Source organism: Sapajus apella, unplaced genomic scaffold (genome assembly GCF_009761245.1).
Source record: "Sapajus apella isolate SASKATOON/1434 unplaced genomic scaffold, GSC_monkey_1.0 scaffold69, whole genome shotgun sequence".
In the NCBI taxonomy this organism is placed as follows: Eukaryota; Metazoa; Chordata; class Mammalia; order Primates; family Cebidae; genus Sapajus; species Sapajus apella.
Window position 1 is genome coordinate 7,234,310 of NW_022437009.1, and position 17,876 is coordinate 7,252,185.

At 41.1% G+C, this 17,876-nt stretch overlaps 1 protein-coding gene and 1 non-coding gene across 3 annotated transcripts in view; one reads left to right on the forward strand and one right to left on the reverse strand.

The window, feature by feature from the left end:
• The window catches only part of SLC16A1 (solute carrier family 16 member 1), a 38,974-nt gene extending 33,313 nt beyond the window's left edge, over positions 1-5,661 (forward strand). The window contains exons 4-5 of one of the 2 annotated variants that reach the window (XM_032249728.1): positions 1,363-2,229; positions 3,837-5,661. In XM_032249728.1, coding sequence (XP_032105619.1) covers positions 1,363-2,229; positions 3,837-4,111 — 1,142 coding nt within the window. In that variant the 3' untranslated portion in view covers positions 4,112-5,661. The remainder of the gene's footprint in view (positions 1-1,362; positions 2,230-3,836) is intronic. The other variant, XM_032249729.1, reaches the window with a different exon arrangement.
• LOC116531233 lies at positions 262-368 on the reverse strand. The gene has a single exon (XR_004260323.1). It is a non-coding gene; the product is annotated as a U6 spliceosomal RNA (small nuclear RNA).
• Positions 5,662-17,876: the final 12,215 nt, after the last annotated feature.

Consider the following 17,876-nt stretch of genomic DNA (forward strand, 5'->3'; position numbering starts at 1 on the left):
AATGAACATCTTTCCATGTCATTATCTTACATTAAATGTTTCTATATATTTCAACTCTGTTCCTGGACTTTTTGTAGTATTTCTAGACTTGCACTGATAAGTGTTTACTGATTCCTGAAATAGGGCCACACTGTTCTAATGATTATAGTTTTGTAAAGCCATTTAAAAATTTATTCTGGTTGGTCCCACTTTTTCCTCTGCACCACCAAAAATTTCATAGTAGCTCTGTATGTGTTCTCTAAGTATCTTTTTTTTTTTTTTTTAAATATGGGACAATTCACGAATTTGCGTGTCATCCTTGCGCAGGGGCCATGCTGATCTTCTCTGTATCATTCCAATTTTAATATATGTGCTGCTAAAGTGAGCACTCTAAGTATCTTTTAGAATCATTTTACCTTAATCTGAACAATAAAATTCACCCACATTTTCATTGGATTGCATTAAATTAGTATATTCATTTCAGGAACCTTGACATCTTAATAATGTTGTGTTTTATTTTCCCAAAACTTTGTGTGTATTTTAAATTCTCTGATCTCTTAAAAAAGTTTCATAATTTGAATATTAGAAATTGCCTGTTTTTAGGTTTTTGGTGCCATAGTGAAAGAGATCATTTTGCATTCTATGTTCCTGCTTTCTTTTTTGTTTTTGAGACAGGTTCTTGTGCCATAGCCCAGGCTGGAGTGCTGTTATATGATCATAGCTCACAGTAGCCTCAAACTCCTAGGTTCAAGTGGTACTCCAGCTTCAGCCACCCAAGTAGCTAGAAATACAGGCACATACTGCCACACCCGGCTAGTTTTTGAATTACTTTTTTAGAGACCGGTCTTGCTATGTTGCCCAGGTTGGTCTTGAACTTTTGGCCTTAATCAGTCCTCCTTCCTCGGCGTCCCAAAGCACTGGGATTATAGGTATGAACCACTGCAATTTCTAGTGTAAATTTGTTTTATCTCTACTGTAGACTTAATGATTTTATATGGTTATAATAATCCTTCAGGTGATTTTGTTAGATTTGACAAAATAGACAATTTTCACCTTCAAATAATAAAAACAACAATAATAAAAATCACATGTATTGGGTGTTTACTACATGCTGGGCACTGTACTAAGTATTTAACAAATCTTTTCTTCCTCACAGCAATGCCCTGTGTCCGTTTTACATATTAGGAAGCAGTCATAGGAGGGTATCATATCCGAGATTATGCAGCCAGTAAGCACTGATAGTGAGATTTGAACCCATTTCTGTTTTAGAACTCACATTAAACCACTACATAACATGTCCTCTAGTAATGAGGATTTTTATCTCCTATTCTTTCCATTATTTATATCTCTTATTATGTATTTATTGATTTTTCCTTTTCACAGGTCTTGGGCTTGCCTTCAACTTGAATCCAGCTCTGACCATGATTGGGAAGTATTTCTACAAGAAGCGACCATTAGCCAACGGACTGGCAATGGCAGGCAGCCCTGTGTTCCTCTCTACCCTGGCCCCCCTCAATGAGGTTTTCTTCGGTCTCTTTGGCTGGAGAGGAAGCTTTCTGATTCTTGGGGGCTTACTACTAAACTGCTGTGTAGCTGGAGCCCTCATGCGACCAATTGGACCCAAGCCAACCAAGGCAGGGAAAGATAAGCCTAAAGAATCCCACCAGAAAGCTGGAAAATCTGATGCAAAAAAAGAACAGGGCGATACAAATAGAGATCTCATTGGAGGACACCCCAAAAAGGAGAAACGATCCGTCTTCCAAACAATTAATCAGTTCATGGACTTAACCCTATTCACCCACAGAGGCTTTTTGCTCTACCTCTCTGGAAATGTGATCATGTTTTTTGGACTCTTTGCACCTTTGGTCTATCTTAATAGTTATGGGAAGAGTCAGCACTATTCTAGAGAGCAGTCTGCCTTCCTTCTTCCCGTTCTGGCTTTTGTTGACATGGTAGCCAGACCATCTATGGGACTTTTAGCAAACACAAAGCTAGTAAGACCTCGAATTCAGTATTTCTTTGCAGCTTCCATTATTGCAAATGGAGTGTGTCATATGCTAGCACCTTTATCCACTACCTATGTTGGATTATGTGTCTATGCGGGATTCTTTGGATTTGCCTTTGGGTGGCTCAGCTCCGTATTGTTTGAAACACTGATGGACCTTGTCGGACCCCAGAGGTTCTCCAGCGCTGTGGGATTGGTGACCATTGTGGAATGCTGTCCTGTCCTCCTGGGGCCACCACTTTTAGGTATAGTATGTCTCCTTACTAATGCGGCTCTGTTGTAAAACAAGCACATAAGATGGGAAAGCTGACAGAAAGCAAACATTAAGGAGCTATTTGAGTAAGAGCAAGTCTTTCTCATTTCTGTACCCTTGGTGCTGGTACAATGCTTGGCACAGCATAAGTGCTCAAATACAGAATCTAATTAAATTAAACCATCAAGCCAAAAGGTGGATCAGATATTGTTAGAATTGTCAGTGTTTTTTCCTTTTTTGAGACAGTGTCTCGCTCTGTTGCCCAGGCTAGAACGCAGTGGCACAATTTCAGCTCATTGCAACCTCAGCCTCCCGGTAGCTGAAATTACAGGTGTGTGACACCATGCCCAGCAGATTTTTATGTTTTTAGTAGAGATGGGTTTTGCTATGTTGCCCAGGCTGATCTCTAACTCCTGACCTCAGATGATCACCCGCCTTGGCCTCCCAAAGTGCTGGGATTACAAGCATGAGCCACCACACCCACCCCATGAATTTTGGAAAAACACACAAAAAGCAAGGGAAAAAAAGGTTATTCCAGTAGCATTAGTATAATAATAACTGCCATGTAAGCTCACAGTGTACCGGAGACTGTCCTTATTGTTTTGTATATCCATGGATGTTATCTACTCTGCTCGCCCTTATCTTCAAGGCCTAGCTGAGCCCGTGCCTGATATATGATAAAGGTTCAATAAATATTGCTGAATGAATGATGCCCTGAGTTAGAAAGCCATATGGAATCATAACTCAATTGGTTGTGTTAAGTCCTGTTTAAGTGTAAAGTAGGATTTTCCCAGACATAGCAGTTCAATGAGATGCTAATAAATTTTACAATAAAAGTTTCATGACCAACATAAAATTTGGAAACATTAAGTTAAATAGGGTTCTTTACTCCCAGACCTCACAAAGCCTTTATGAGAAAATAATACACCATTTACCAATTCCTTTGACCTTTGAAACAGTAGAGCAGTATCCTTGTAGCACATGGTTAAGGGTGCAGTCAGACTTTCTAGGCTTAAAGCCATTTCACTTATTAGTTTTGTGACCATGGACAAATTAGCTAACATCTCTAATTTAGTTTTTAAATCTGTCCAATGAGGATGATAGTAGAATCTGCCTGTTATAAGGATTAAGCACTTAGAATGGCTGTGAGATATTGCTGTTAAATTTTTAGCACTGGACAAGTGTTCACAGGAATAGTCTGGGAAATGCTAAGAGAGAAAGAGCATTGGCCTGGGTAAATGGCACTATGGCATTGGGCAAGACTCGCAAGCCTCTTTTAGCAACAGTTATTTCTACAGTGTATTAAAAGAATTGACTCTAGGTGATCCCTGTGTCTCTTCCAATTCCAGTTTGCCAAGAGTTAACTATTTTCAAGTTATTGAAAATAATGGAATATGCAAAGGCCACTTAAAAACAATGAGACATTATAAACAGAGGATCAGAAAATTTTTAGCAATTCCTTATACTAATTCATCATTTTGAGACTCTTTAAAGATTGGATTGACATCTTTCTGAATGGATCCTTAAGCTTTGCTTGGGCGGTGGGGGGGGGAAACCTATAAGAGTAACATAACTTTTTTTGTTGTTTTACATGTTTAGGTAAGCTCAATGACAAGTATGGAGACTACAAATACACATACTGGGCATGTGGCATAGTCCTGATTATTGCAGGTATCTATCTCTTCATTGGCATGTCCATCAATTACCGACTTTTGGCAAAAGAACAGAAGGCAGAAAAGCAGAAAAAGAAAAGTAAAGAGGGAGACACCAGTATAGATGTTTCTGAGAAGCCAAAGGAAGTTACCAAACTAGCAGAATCTCCGGGCCAGAAAGGCACAGAAGGAGGCCCCAAGGAGGAGGAAAGTCCAGTCTGAATCCACGGAGCTGAAGGGTAAATGGAACAGTTCATGACCCAGGATATCTGAAAATATTCTACTGGCCTGTAATCTACCAGTGGTGCTCAATGCAAATAGTGGACATTTGCGTGGAAATCATACCAGTTGTTCATTTATGGGATTTTTGTTTCACTCCTTACCAACAGCCTGAATTTAAAATGCCATAAGCTTTGAGGAGGGAGTGGTTGGTGGCAAAGGATACGGGAAAGAAGTAGGTTTCATTTTGTTTTGTTTTGTTTTAGTCTTAGCTTTTAACAGTGTCATAAAGATTATAGTATGTGCCTTAAGTTTTAGTCTTTAGAGAGCCTTAACTTCTTAAACCATTTTTGCTGAATTCATCTATTTTGAGTGTTGTGTTAAAAGGAAAAGTAACAACTAACTTGTTTGAGGCAAATCTAAAATTTAAAGTTAATCTTGCTTCATTGTTATATGTAATATATTTCAGACATTTTCACTGGAAGATTTATGAACAGAAATATTGGTTGAAAGTTAAGAGATTTTATAAAATGCTGACAAAAATATTTTCCTAGCATCAGTAGATTTTTGGCATATGTTTCTGCTAGCTATGTATTTAGGAATTCAAAGCGTAAAACTTTGGAAACATCTTGGCTGTTCTAGACACGGTCTACTTGTCAACCCCTCTCAGGTACCTTTTCTTAGGATGCTTATTAGAAGCCAAGTAAAGTGCTTAAAGGCTGTTTTCATTAAATTAGCTACTTTTTCTCCCCTGTTCAAAGATGCACTGTGAGTGGTTATAGATCATTGTTCTTTTTGAAATCACCTGGTATTATTTTTCTCACTGGAAAAGTTAGTATTAAAATCTACAAAGCTACATATTTGTGCCTCCTTGGTAAATACAACACATCTAATTAAATATAGACAGATATTTCAAACATCAGCTGAATTCACTTAGGTTTTTCCAAAACCTCAGTTAAACTGTGAGACTATTGGAATTTTTTTTTCCTGGAATTTTTCCCCTTTGATTCACAGTGGTCCCATTTATATCTGCTTCTAGCTTAGAGCTGTGTGTGAGATAGGTGTATGTGTTTGGTGTCGGGGTTTTTTTTTTTCTTTTTTTTTTTTTATGTTTGCAAATTTATAAGGGCCAGAAAAATTTGGCACCAGGCAAACCAATAAAGATAAAATTGGGAGAGAAGTTGCTAAGTGTGCTTAGTTTTAATAAGTGATTCCTTCTCTTTTTTCAGAGAAGCCTTAAAGAAAATTGTTATGCTTAGAATTATTGGATGCATTCTTACTCTCCACACAAACCTAAAAATTTTGTGTCCATTTTCATTTACCTGAAAAGCAGAGAAATGGGTTCAGTATAAGGATAAGGAGGGAAGATGGACCAGAATGAAAACTGTAAATATTTTTTAAACCTTATATCACTTAAATCGAGGCAGAAAGATATATTCAATGAATTATATTCAATGCATTTAAAATACCACTGTAATTGACAGAGTAAAAGTATAGATACAAAACCTTGTGTAAGAGGCTGACTTTTCCAAATAAACTTTTTTTAAGAAATATTTTTTCTTCCAGATGTCTATTTTCTTGAGGAAAATATTGCTGTGTCTTCATTTTCATTACCATGTTTCACTTTGGGCCTTGTTAAATTGATTGAATTAAATCATCCAGCTTATGAACCTTGATATTTGTATATATGATTTGTTTTAATTTGAATTTCTCCTTTCCTCTTCTTTGCTGTAATGCAAGGAGGGGAATTTTAAAACCATCTTATTTGAACTGAGAGCATCCAAAGCAGTTAACCTTAAGGAAACAATGAAAAACTCCCTTTGTATGGAGCATCATGGCAAATAGAGGAAGAGTGTTAGAGGAGAAAACTCCTGCTGAGAGTATTGGCAGGCTTGGCCCCAGTTTGGACTCGGTCATTTTCTTTGGATCCAAGTCTATAACCTCTGTGTACCTCTCTTCCCTTCTATAAAAATGAGGATTACTGTTGGTGAGGGAATCAGGAATGTAAGTAAAGGAAATCTAAAAAATAAAAGTAAAGCAAGTGTAAAGAATCATCTTCCCTAATCTTTATTGCTGCAGTTACATCCACACAGCACTCTGTTTAATCTCTGTTCAATGGTTAACTCTTGTTAGTGGAGTGAGGGTTTGTGATGCAGATTAACCATCACTTATCAGAAGGGTTCTGAAGTTGCTGTATTCAGAAGCAAAAATTAATAAGGCCTGTAATCCCAGCACTTTGGGAGGCCAAGGTGGGTGGATCACTTGAGGTCAGGAGTTCGAGACCCACTCGGTCAATATAGTGAAACCCATCTCTACTAAAAATACAAAAATTACATGGGCATGGTGGTGCACACCTATAGTCCCAGCTACTCGGGAGGCTGAGGTAGGAGAATCACTTGGACCCAGGAGACAGAGGTTGCAGTGAGCCAAGTTAACTGCATTTCAGCCTGGGCGAAAGAACAAGACCCCATCTCAAAAAAAAAAAAAAAAAAAAAAAAGTTAGTGCCAGGTATTCCTCATTTTATTGGGCTTCAGAGATACTGCTTTTTAAAACTTTTTTTTTTAATTTACTAATTTGGTTTTGGTACCATTTTTCAAACAGCATGTGCTCACTTTTTAGCATTTTTTAGCAATAAAACATTTTTAAATTAAGGAATATATATGAGTATTTTTCAACCACGTGCAGTGGCTCATGCCTGTAATCCCAACAGTTTGGGAGGCCAAGGCGGGCAGATGGCATGAGGTCAGGAGTTTGAAACCAACCTGGCCAAAATGGCGATACCCATCTCTACTAAAAATGCAAAAAGTAGCCAGGCATGATGGCAGGCCTCTGTAATCCCAGCTACATGGGAGGCTGAGACAGGAGCATTGCTCGAACCCAGGAGGCGGAGGTTGCAGTGAACCAAGATTGTGCCGCTGCACTCCAGCGTGGATGACAGAGCGAGACTTCGTCTCAAAAAAAAAAGGTATCTTTGGACATAATACTATTGCACACTTAATAGACCACTGTATATTTCCTCCTTATTAGCAATCAGCTTAGCATCTCTGTGTTGCAGGTCAACACTGGAAGCACCTGGGCTTTCTGATCTAGTGTGTTCCTTTACTCCATTTGCAGACTGACTGCACTTGATGTTTTATTTCAGTTAACATGGTTTCAGTGGCTGCTTTGGGAAAATAGATGTATAAATAAAGCACCTGCTTATCTTTTCCTTTCTCTGTCCCACACTCTCTGCAATACCGAGAATAGAGACAATCATTGGATATTGGTTGCATGTTTGTATGAAAAACCTAAACGTCCGGGTTTTACCTTCCCTGGGAAATGGTTCACAGTATAGTAAGTCTAATTGTCAGTGCAGCTATGCCCCTCACCACCATCCCCTCACTTTTTAGCATTTTTTAGCAATAAAACATTTTTAAATGTTTTGCTTGGATGAGGAAAGGACGACTGGGTGCAGTGGCTCACGTCTGTAATCCCAGCACTTTGGGGGACCGAGGTGGGCTGATCACGAGGTCAAGAGATAAGACTATCCTGGCCAACGTTGGTGAAACCGTGTCTCTACTAAAAATACAAAAATTAGCTGGGTGTGGTGGCACATGCCTATAATCCCAGCTACTCAGGAGGCTGAGGCAGGAGAATCACTCAAACCCGGGAAGCAGAGGTTAAAGTGAGCCGAAAGGGCACCATTGCACTCCAACCTGGGTGACAGAGCAAGACTCCAACTCAAAAAACAAAAAGAAAAAGAAAACAACAAAAACCACGCTGCAAACGTGAACGTTTACTATTAACCTTTCCTCATCTTTTTTTTTTCTTTTCTCAAGACAAAGTCTTACTCTGTTGCTCAGGCTGGAGTGCAGTGGCACAATCTTGGCTCACTGCAATCTCCATCTCCTGGGTTGAAGCATTCTCGTGCCTCAGCCTCCCGAGTAGCTGGGATTACAGGCGCCTGCCACCACGCCTGGCTAATTTTTGTATTTTTAGTAGAGACAGCGTTTCACCTTGTTGACCAGGCTGGTCTCGATCTCCTGACCTCGTGATCCGCCTGCCTCAGCCTCCCAAAGTGCTGGGATTACAGGCATGAGCTACATCGCCCGGCCAACATGGCTTGTTTTAATAATCACATCAGGCACTGCTTAGAAGACATGATGAAAGAGGTTAATGATAGACTTGTGTAATTATGACCATTCTTTCAGCACATGATGGGAAATGACAACCCAAGCTTGCTTGGCTTGCCTAAATGAGCAATCTAGCCAAGTTGCTTCAGACTTTAAAAGAATCTGGGCAGGGAGGGGTGGCAGTTCACATACATCACTACCTGAAATGTGTTCTAGCTTTAGGGTTTTAGATTCAGTCATCCTTTTTTCCTCCCTGGGCCACTGTGGCAAAGCCATTCAAATGTGAGCAGTTGGAAGCAGTAGGGCATAGAATATCTTTCTCCTCAGCTGAAAAGCATCAGTATATTTACTCTTTGCTTTTACTCTTGACTTGCCCAGAGGAGATAGATAGCAAAAGGAATCACATCTTACTGGCTGGTTAACAAGGGGTGCTCCCTGGGTTCAAATTGAGGCTCAGACAAGTTACTTACCCTCCCTAAGCGTCAGGGTTTTTTTCTAATAAAACGTGTTAATAATAATTAGTACCAACCCCTAGGGTTGTCAAGAAGGTTATCACTTGACCATAAAAAGTTCATGCTTAGAGGGAGAAAAAGGCCTCAGCCTCTGGAGTAGCTGGGATTACAGGAACGTGCCACCACACGTGGCTAATTTTTGTACTTTTTTAGTAGAGACAGGTTTCACCATGTTGGCCAGGCTGATTTCAAACTCCTGACCTCAGAACTATAACTTTTATGGATGGATCTCACTATGTTGCTTAAGCTGGCCTCCAACTCTTGAGTTCAAGCCGTCCTCTTGCCCGAACCTTTCAAAGTGTTGGGATTGCAGGCATAAGCCACTGCACCTTGCCTCAATAAGTAGTTAGATGGATGGTTACGAAGTCCCTGTGATACAAATATGGCATGATGTTGAGTGAAAAAACATATACTGGGCCGGACAAGGCGGCTCACACCTGTAATCCCAGCACTTTGGGAGGCTGAGACAGGCAGATCACCCGAAATCAGGAGTTTGAGACTTCTGACCAACATGGAGAAACCCCATCTCTACTAAAAATGCAAAATTAGCTGGTCATGGTGGTGCATGCTTGTCATCCCAGCTACTCGGGAGGCTGAGGCAAGAGAATCACTTGAACCCGGGAGGCAGAGGTTGAGCCAAGATCACACCATTGCACTCCAGCCAGGGCAACAAAAGCAAAACGTCGTCTCAAAAAAAAAAAAAAAAACTAGTATGATATGTGTACATAAATATGCCTAATACATATATACACAAGCACAGGGAAAAAGAAAATGCACATATATACCAATCATAATTTTGTGAGTGTGGTAAAATTAGAGGTGACTTTTTCTGTTTTTTCCATATTCGAAATTTTCTTAATATGATGGTTACTTTTATACTAAAAGAAAACAATGGGCCGGGCGCGGTGGCTCACGCCTATGAACCCAGCACTTTGGGAGGCCGAGGCGGGTGGATCACGAGGTCAAGAGATCGAGACCATCCTGGCCAACATGGTGAAACCTGGCTACAAAGCGAGACTCTGTTTCAAAAAAAAAAAAAAAGAAAAGAAAAAACAATGGACCACATAATACTGGTTTACAGAAAGCAAAAACTATGCATTTGATCTAGAAGAATTCTGGCAAGAGACCCTTGATTCCTAAGAAAATCAAGCTAATGGTTATTACAAGCCAGCTACTTTTTCTGCTTCTCAAGAGTTGCATCCTGGTGAAAGAGATGAGTATGACAGAACTCAAGAGCACGATGGTCTTGCATCACTATTTTGCTGGTGCAGGACCAAAGCTATGAAGTGTAGAGTCCACAGGCCACCAGTGCCTCCTTCCTGCAGGCAGTGCTGTTGGAGACAGCATTCCTGTGGTTCTCTGATAAGCATTCAGCTGCTAGTGAATATTTACCTCAGAAAGCCAGAGCATTCCACTCTCAGCCACTTACCCACGTAACAGTGTTGGATTGTTCTTGAGCATTATCTTACTGAGATCAGCATCAGAAAGAAGAAATACAGTGAGGGCACAAAAGAGGTATAATTTGCTTGTCCACATGGCTATCATTTGTTCATTCACCAACAGGTACTTATTGGACACATAGTATATCCCAGGCATTGTCCCAGGCTTTGAGAATCCAGCAGTGAACAAAATGCAATAATATGTTTTCATAGGCATCTTACATTCTAGTAGGGGAAAATAGATGACGAACAGTAAGTTATAAAGAAAGCAGTTTTCAGAATAGAGCAATGGATATAAAATCAGCCTTCATTCATTCATTCATCCAAAATATTTTTTTTTGTAGCATCTTCTATGTGCCTGGCTCCATTAGCTAGATAGAGGGCATATGGCAGTGAACAAAATATAGTTCTTAGCATCCACAGCTTCTAGTCTAGTGGGGAAGATATGTAGTAACTGTGGTGGGGTAATACATGGAGAAACCTCTAATCCAATCTTGAGAGAGCACAAAAAGATCAAAAAGTATATTTTTGAGCAAGTTAATCCATCTGATCTTTGATAAACATGATAAAATTATTGTGAGGATTAAGTGTGAAAGTACACAGTACACTGCTGAGTGCATAGTCATATTAATATATTAGTGCATAGTCATTGTAAAAATCTGAATCTGCTTGAACATTCTGCAAGGCAGTATAGCAAGTATCAGTTAGGTCATCAACCAGAACAATGAATAAAGAACAGCTGGTGATTGTATAGCTCATCCAATTGTACAAAGGCCTTTCAAATATATTCTATCATCTGATCCTGCAAAATCCTAGGGAAGTGAGTATAATTAAAAATACTGTTTATCTGGGCCTTCATCTTGTTGGCTCATCCCCCTTGCTGTCAGGAAGCACAAAGCGGGACTACAGACAGCTTAGCTCCTAGAGCTGAAGGTTGTGCTGGATGGAAGCTTTGGAATCATACAAGAATGGAAGAGACCAAATCCCGACTGAACCCGAAGGTGAATAATAGCCAAACCAATCCCTGAGTTCTGCACCAGAGTGAGTACAATGGTTCGTGTCCCCACAAATTCACAATCTGTAATTCTGTCCCTTAGCTTTGAAATGCATGGTCTTTTTTTCACTTGTGGATTTCCTTTCCTAATATGCTTTACTGATTCCAGAATTAAAACTTTGCATTTCCTGAGCTTACTCTGGCCAGATCCCAAGAGGAAGTGGCCAGAAGCCATTAAGAGGGCCAGGAGGAGAATTGGACCGGGATTAAAAGTCACCTGGTGTGCTGACAATCTGTATGTGCGTAATTATCAACAGAAGGTTTATAATGCTTGTAGTTTTTGTGATTTATCTTTCTTTTCCTCTCTCCACACTGCTTTTTTTTTCTTTTTTTTTTTCTCTTTTAACCACCCTGAGGCCAAAAAAAAAGGGCCTGGGCGCTTTTGCTCAGTCTCTATTTGTATATGCTTTTTAGAATGGGAGTTGTACAAATTTTAGATATCAACGCTTTTCACTGCTAAGAATGAGTAACCAGGCCTGCAGTAGAAGGTTTTCTGAGCTAGGCGCTTTGAGGGGGCTCTCCCTGTGCACCAGCCCCTCCTTCCCACTCTCCTACCCCGCGACATGCCACTGTTGCCAAATCCTGTAGATTCATCTAGTTTACTGTTTCTCCTTTCTATCTCCTCTTCTTTTTCCTTGCTTTTGGCTTAGTTTCCAACAGCTTTCCTGACTTTTTTTTTTTTGAGATGGAATCTTGCTCTGTCATCCAGGGTAGAGTGCAATGTCACAATCTCACCTCACTGCAACCTCTGCCTCCCGGGTTCAAGCAGTTATCTGCCTCAGCCTCCCTAGTAGCTGGGATTACAGGCGTGTGCCACCATGCCTGGCGGCTAATTTTTGTACTCTGAGTAGAGACGGGGGTTTCACCATGTTGGTCAGGCTGGTCTTGGACTCCTAACTCGTGATCCGCCTGCCTTGGCCTCCCAAAGTGCTGGGATTATAGGCGTGAGCCACCTCACCCGGCCCTCCCTAAATCTTCCCACTCACCACTTTGGATCCAGCATCAATAGTGCTGCCAAAATAATTTTAAGGGCCAAATCTCTCAGCGCTTTTTTTTCAATTTAAAAAAAAAAAAAAAAGCCTATACTCTTTTATAACTACAAACAAAAGCAATAAAGATAAAAATAATAAAACTCAATCTAATCATGTCATTTTTTTCTGCTTAAAATCCTGTAGTTTGAGAATAAAGTTCAAACTCCTGGACTTCTGGACTCACAGGGCTCTCCTTGATCAGTTTGCCTCAGCCTTATCTCTTACCAGGCCTCAGCCCACACCCTGCTCTCCAGGCCAACTGAATTTCTTAGTGCTGATCTGACCTGGAAGCTCCTTCCTTTTTTCCCCTCTGCACCACCTCCTTATCCTTTGAAATTTGGTTCCTGTTCCTCCTCCAGGAAGCCTTACCTGATTCCACAATGTCTGTCCGTCCTTCCTTCCTTCCTTCTTCCTTCCTTCCTTCTTCCTTCCTTCCTTCCTTCCTTCCTTCCTTCCTTCTTCCTTCCTTCCTTCTTCCCTTTCTTCCCTCTCTCCCTCCCTCCCTCCCTCCTTCCTTCCTCTTTCTTTTTTATTTGGCCCGAGATAGTCTTGCTCTTTTGCTCAGGCTGAAGTACAGCAGCAAGATCTTGGCTCTTGGCTCACTGCAACCTCCCCAGTTCAAGCAATTCTCCTGCCTCAGCCTCCCGAGTAGTTGGGATTACAGGCGTGAGCCACCACCTTGGCTATTTCTTTCTTTTTTTTTTTTTTTTTTTTGTATTTTTAGTAGACACGGGGTTTCACCATGTTGGCCAGGCTGGTCTCAAACTCCTGACCTGGTGATCCGCCTGCCTCAACCTCCCAAAGTGCTGGGATTGAGCCACCATGCCCAGCCCCACAATTTTATTTCAATTGCCCTCATGGCGGAAGTGCAATTACAGTGCAAATCTTTCAAATCTCAGGTCTCAAATCTCAGATAGGCCACTTACTAGCTCTGGGTCATTAGGCAAGTTACTTAGCCTCTAGGCCTTGGTTTCCACATCAGTAAAATGGAACTAAGAATAGAACTTAACTTACAGAGTCACCATAAGGATTAAATAAAGTGCAATCTATAAAACCCTTAGCATAGTGCCTGACATGGAATAAATGCTTACTATGTATTAATTATTGCTCTCTCTTTCATAGATACTACTGCTAAAGGATAGTTTTCAAAATGGTAAAAGCATGGCTCATACAGATAGAGAATGAACATACGTTTATTTAAATCATGAATTAAGGAGGAAACTAGCAGGATTTTAACTGTTTCAAATGGAGTTGTACTTATAAAACTGCCTTTGCAATATTATGACTGAGACAGTGAAAGAGATCTCACTTAACAGACTCCATTTTGCTTCTAACCTCCAAGCTGTCCTTGTTCATTCCTGGGTGTAGGCCAAACTAACTGTGGGAGAAACTTAGTTTATAGTTTAAACAAAGACAGCCCTTTCCCAAAGTAGACCTCCTTCTTGCCTGGGGACTAGACTGCCTTTGTAGGACTAACATTAGCCAGATTACAGAGTGGCTCACGCCTGTAATCCCAGCATTTAGGGAGGCCAAGGTGAGCGGATCAACTGAGGTCAGGAGTTCGAGACCAGCCTGATCAACATGAAGAAACCCTGTCTCTTCTAAAATTACAAAATTAGCCAAGTGTGGTGGCACATGCCTGTAATCGCAGCTACTTGGGAGGCTAAGGCAGGAAAATGGCTTGAACCTGGCAGGTGGAGGTTGTGGTGAGCCGAGATCATGCCATTGCACTCCAGTCTGGGTGACAAGAGCAAAACTCTGTCTCAAATAATAATAATTATTCTGCGGCCAGGCAAGGTGGCTCACACCTGTAATCCCAACACTTTGGGAGGCTGAGGCGGGTGGATCACAAGGTCAGGAGTTCGAGCCTGACCAATATGGTGAAACCTTGTCTCTACTAAAAATACAAAAATTAGCCGGGTGTGGTGGTACACACCTGTAGTCCCAGCTACTAGGGAGGCTGAGGCAGGAGAATCACTTGAACCCAGGAAGCAGAGGTTGCAGGGAGCTGACATCGCGCCACTGCACTCCAGCCTGGGTGACAGAGGGAGACTCCATCTCAATAAATAAATAAATAAAAATTCTGCTTCCTGAATGCTTGGGGAGACTGATTTGAGTAATAATGTAACTTCAGTCTCCAGCACAGCCAGCTCTGCGTGAATTACTCTCTATTTCAATTCCCCTGTCTTGATGAATTTGTTCTGTCTAGGCAGCAGGCAAGGTGAACCCCTTTGGCAGTTACACTTAACAAAGATTTGTTCTGTACTGGACAAAATTAATTTATTTGGATTGCCATGAAGAGACATTATTTATAACCTGCATTGGGCTCTAGACAGAAAACATCTGTCCGTCATCTGCCCTCCCCATTAACTTCCATTTCTACAGAGTTGTAAAACAGTCCAGCACTTTTGCAGCATAGAATCAGATAACCTGGAACTCTAAATAACACACACCATTCCATTTAAAGGACACCCAGTAATTCTTTGCCCATTTAAAAGTCTCTTACAATTTTTCCTAGCACAGCAGTGCCTTGTACATGTTAGTTTGCTCTTTGAAATCCGTGCCAAACTGAGCTTCTTGAGATGAGAGGGAACTGCACACAAGGTGAGACATACCGTTTGATTTTAGGGTCTGGGGAAGCTTCTGCAGGAGGTGACATTTCAACCAGGTAGAGAAAGGTAATGCTGCGTTTCTCCTGGAGAAAAGCATCCAGAGAGAGCTATGTAGCCACCATGGTAGAACTGACAGTCAAGCATTGTTAAACACAGACTGTGTGCCAGGCCCTGGGCTAGGTTAAGAGGATAAAAAGCTGAATAAAGCCTGGTTTCTAGTTTTAAGAAGCTTTCAGTCTGTTGGTGGCATGAAAAGGAAATAAGTGCTTACAACAGAGCGTGATGGGGACCCTGAAAGTCCACAGGCCAAATTTTGGAAAATCAAGTGAACCATGGCAGAGTGTTTTCCAAGCCCAGGTCTGATGAAGGGCAGAAAACAGATCTTAGTGGGCCTGTGGGCTACTGTATAGGAAAAGCAAATTATTTTTCTCTATACTCATACTCAACATAAAATATTCCAGTGATCAAATGTGTAAGGATTTTTCTCCACATCAAGCAATTCTCCAATTTTCTGAAGACACCAACTGAGAGTCTTACAGCTAAACTCAACTCTGATGCTAAGTAACTAGGTATAGTATCAGATCGCACAGATTAAAGAGTCAGTTCCACACGTTCACATGCCAACTGCAAATAGTAGATCCTGAGATTACTCACAACTTCTGTCCAATTTAGTTACAGATTAGAGGTTTTCATGACCCCTTTCTTGGGTTCAGTCACTTGCTAGAGTGGCTCACAGAATTAAGGGAAACGCTTTACTTACATTTACCCATTTATTATAAAGGCGTTACATAAAATGTATGGGAAGCTGTTGTTTTGGACTGAGCTACTGCACTAGGCCCCAACAGAACAAATCAAAATGGAGTCACTACGCTAAGTGTCATGCAATCAAGCTGAAACTGTAGGAAGCAGAAAAATTCCCCATTAGACCAATTTTTCCTAAAATCAGAAGATTCACAGCAACCAATTCAGAAGAGGCCCAGTCCACCTGAACCGGCATGTTAAGTAAGTCTCCTGCTTTAACCCTTACAAGGAAAGTAACCTGATGTTAACAACCTGCTTTGTTATGCTTTTCCTCACACTTGCTCTAGCTATCTGACCAAAACCTACTGTTTTGCCATCCTAGCAGAGCGCTTACCTATTCTTTAGATAAAATGCTGTCTGATTTACAAATTGCTAATAAAAACCAGCTCGATCTTTAGAGTAAATTTGTTGAAATTTTGTGTTTTGACAGTTCAGATGACCATGAAGGGACTTGAAGAAGACTGCTGATGACCCTGAGGCTCTTGAAGGACGCAGATGAGGTGCTACTTCCTCCTTTAGAGTCCCCTGCCTTCCTCACAGTGCTCCCAATGTCATGAGTTAGTTCCTAGCAGGGCCAGCCCTTTGTATTTGAGCTCCTGATAATTTTGGCTTTAGGGTACCAAGGGTTGCCTTGTGGCAGAGCAAATGACCTCTGGGACTTCTGGTGACCGATGCATCACTACCAAAGAATCACAGTTTTAAAGAAAACGGACAGTGACTGCAGCAAGTGACAGTTACTGCAGAGGGTGTTAGACATTATTTTTCAGAAATTTACAGGGATTTGGGTTCTCTCCTCTTTCTTTCATTTTCTCGCACGTTAAGGAGGGGAAAGATCATTGGCTATGTTGGCCATGTAATCTTGGTGCCAAACCACAACTTAATTGATGGGTATGGGAAGCGCACCTAAAAGCTGTTAGAGCACCTACCACCTAAGTATATGACTACTAAAAGGATAAGCTGGTCATGCAACAGGTTAGTTTGCCACTAGATTACCCACGAGCTTTAAGAAGATTTCCTTGCAACCAGAAACATGGAAAACATCACATGACCCAACCTCATAGACTTTTATTTCAGCTCTCATACTGAGAAAATAGGCAACTCATCTGAGAAACCCAATATGCTAAACATCTGAGTGCTCCACTTTCCAGTATGCCTGCCTTTTCTATGTACAAAAATTATAGCCCTGGAAGCTATAAATTATAACAAAAATGGTGATTTTTTTTTTTAACAGTCTCATTCTGTCACCCAAGCTGGAGTGCAGTGGCATGATAATCTCTTACTGCAGCCTTGACTTCCAAGGCTCAAATGATCCTTCCACCTCAGACTCCTGAGTAGCTAGGACCACAAGTGCACACCATCACACCTGGCTAATTTTAAAACATTTTTTGTAGAGATAGAGGAGTCTCACCGTGTTGCCCAGGCTGGTCTCGAACTCCTGGGCTCAAGCAATCATCCTGCCTCACCCTCTCAAAGTGCTGGGATTACAGGCATGAACGACTGTGCCTGGCTGAAAAGTGGTGGTATTTTATCAAATACAATTTAGAATTACAGGGGACATTATAGAGAACATTCCAGATAGACAAGATTATCCATCTAAGAAGCACATTTGAAAGTAAGGACTCCCAAATTAGACAAACAGATGAGATGCCTATTTTCGATATGCTGAAGCCTCTAACCAGAGTTTAGGTTTCAAAAAATTGCTTCTCTAAAAGTCTCCTCTAAAAAGCCAAATGAGGCCGGGCGTGGTGGCTCACACCTGTAATCCCAGCATTTTGGGAGGCCAAGGCGGGTGGATCACAAGGTCAAGAGATCGAGACCATCCTGGCCAACATAGTGAAACCTCGTCTCTGCTAAAATACAAAAAAACATTAGCTGGGTGTGATGGCACACGCCTGTAGTCCCAGTTACTCGAGAGGCTGAGACAGGAGAACTGCTTGAACCCGGGAGGCGGAGGTTGCAGTGAGCCAAGATTGCGCCATTGCACTCCAGCCTGGGTAACAAGAGCGAAACTCTGTCTCAAAAGAAAAAAAATAAAAATAAAAATTGAATCTGCTAACTTGTTTACTTAGTTACCATCCTACCTCATGGTTGAAAGGAAACTTAGAAAAAGTGTTTATAAAAGTGAAGCCCTCATTTAAAAAAAAAAAAAAAGTTAATCCCTCATCCTGGCGCAGTGGCTCATGCCTGTAATCTCAGCATTTTGGGA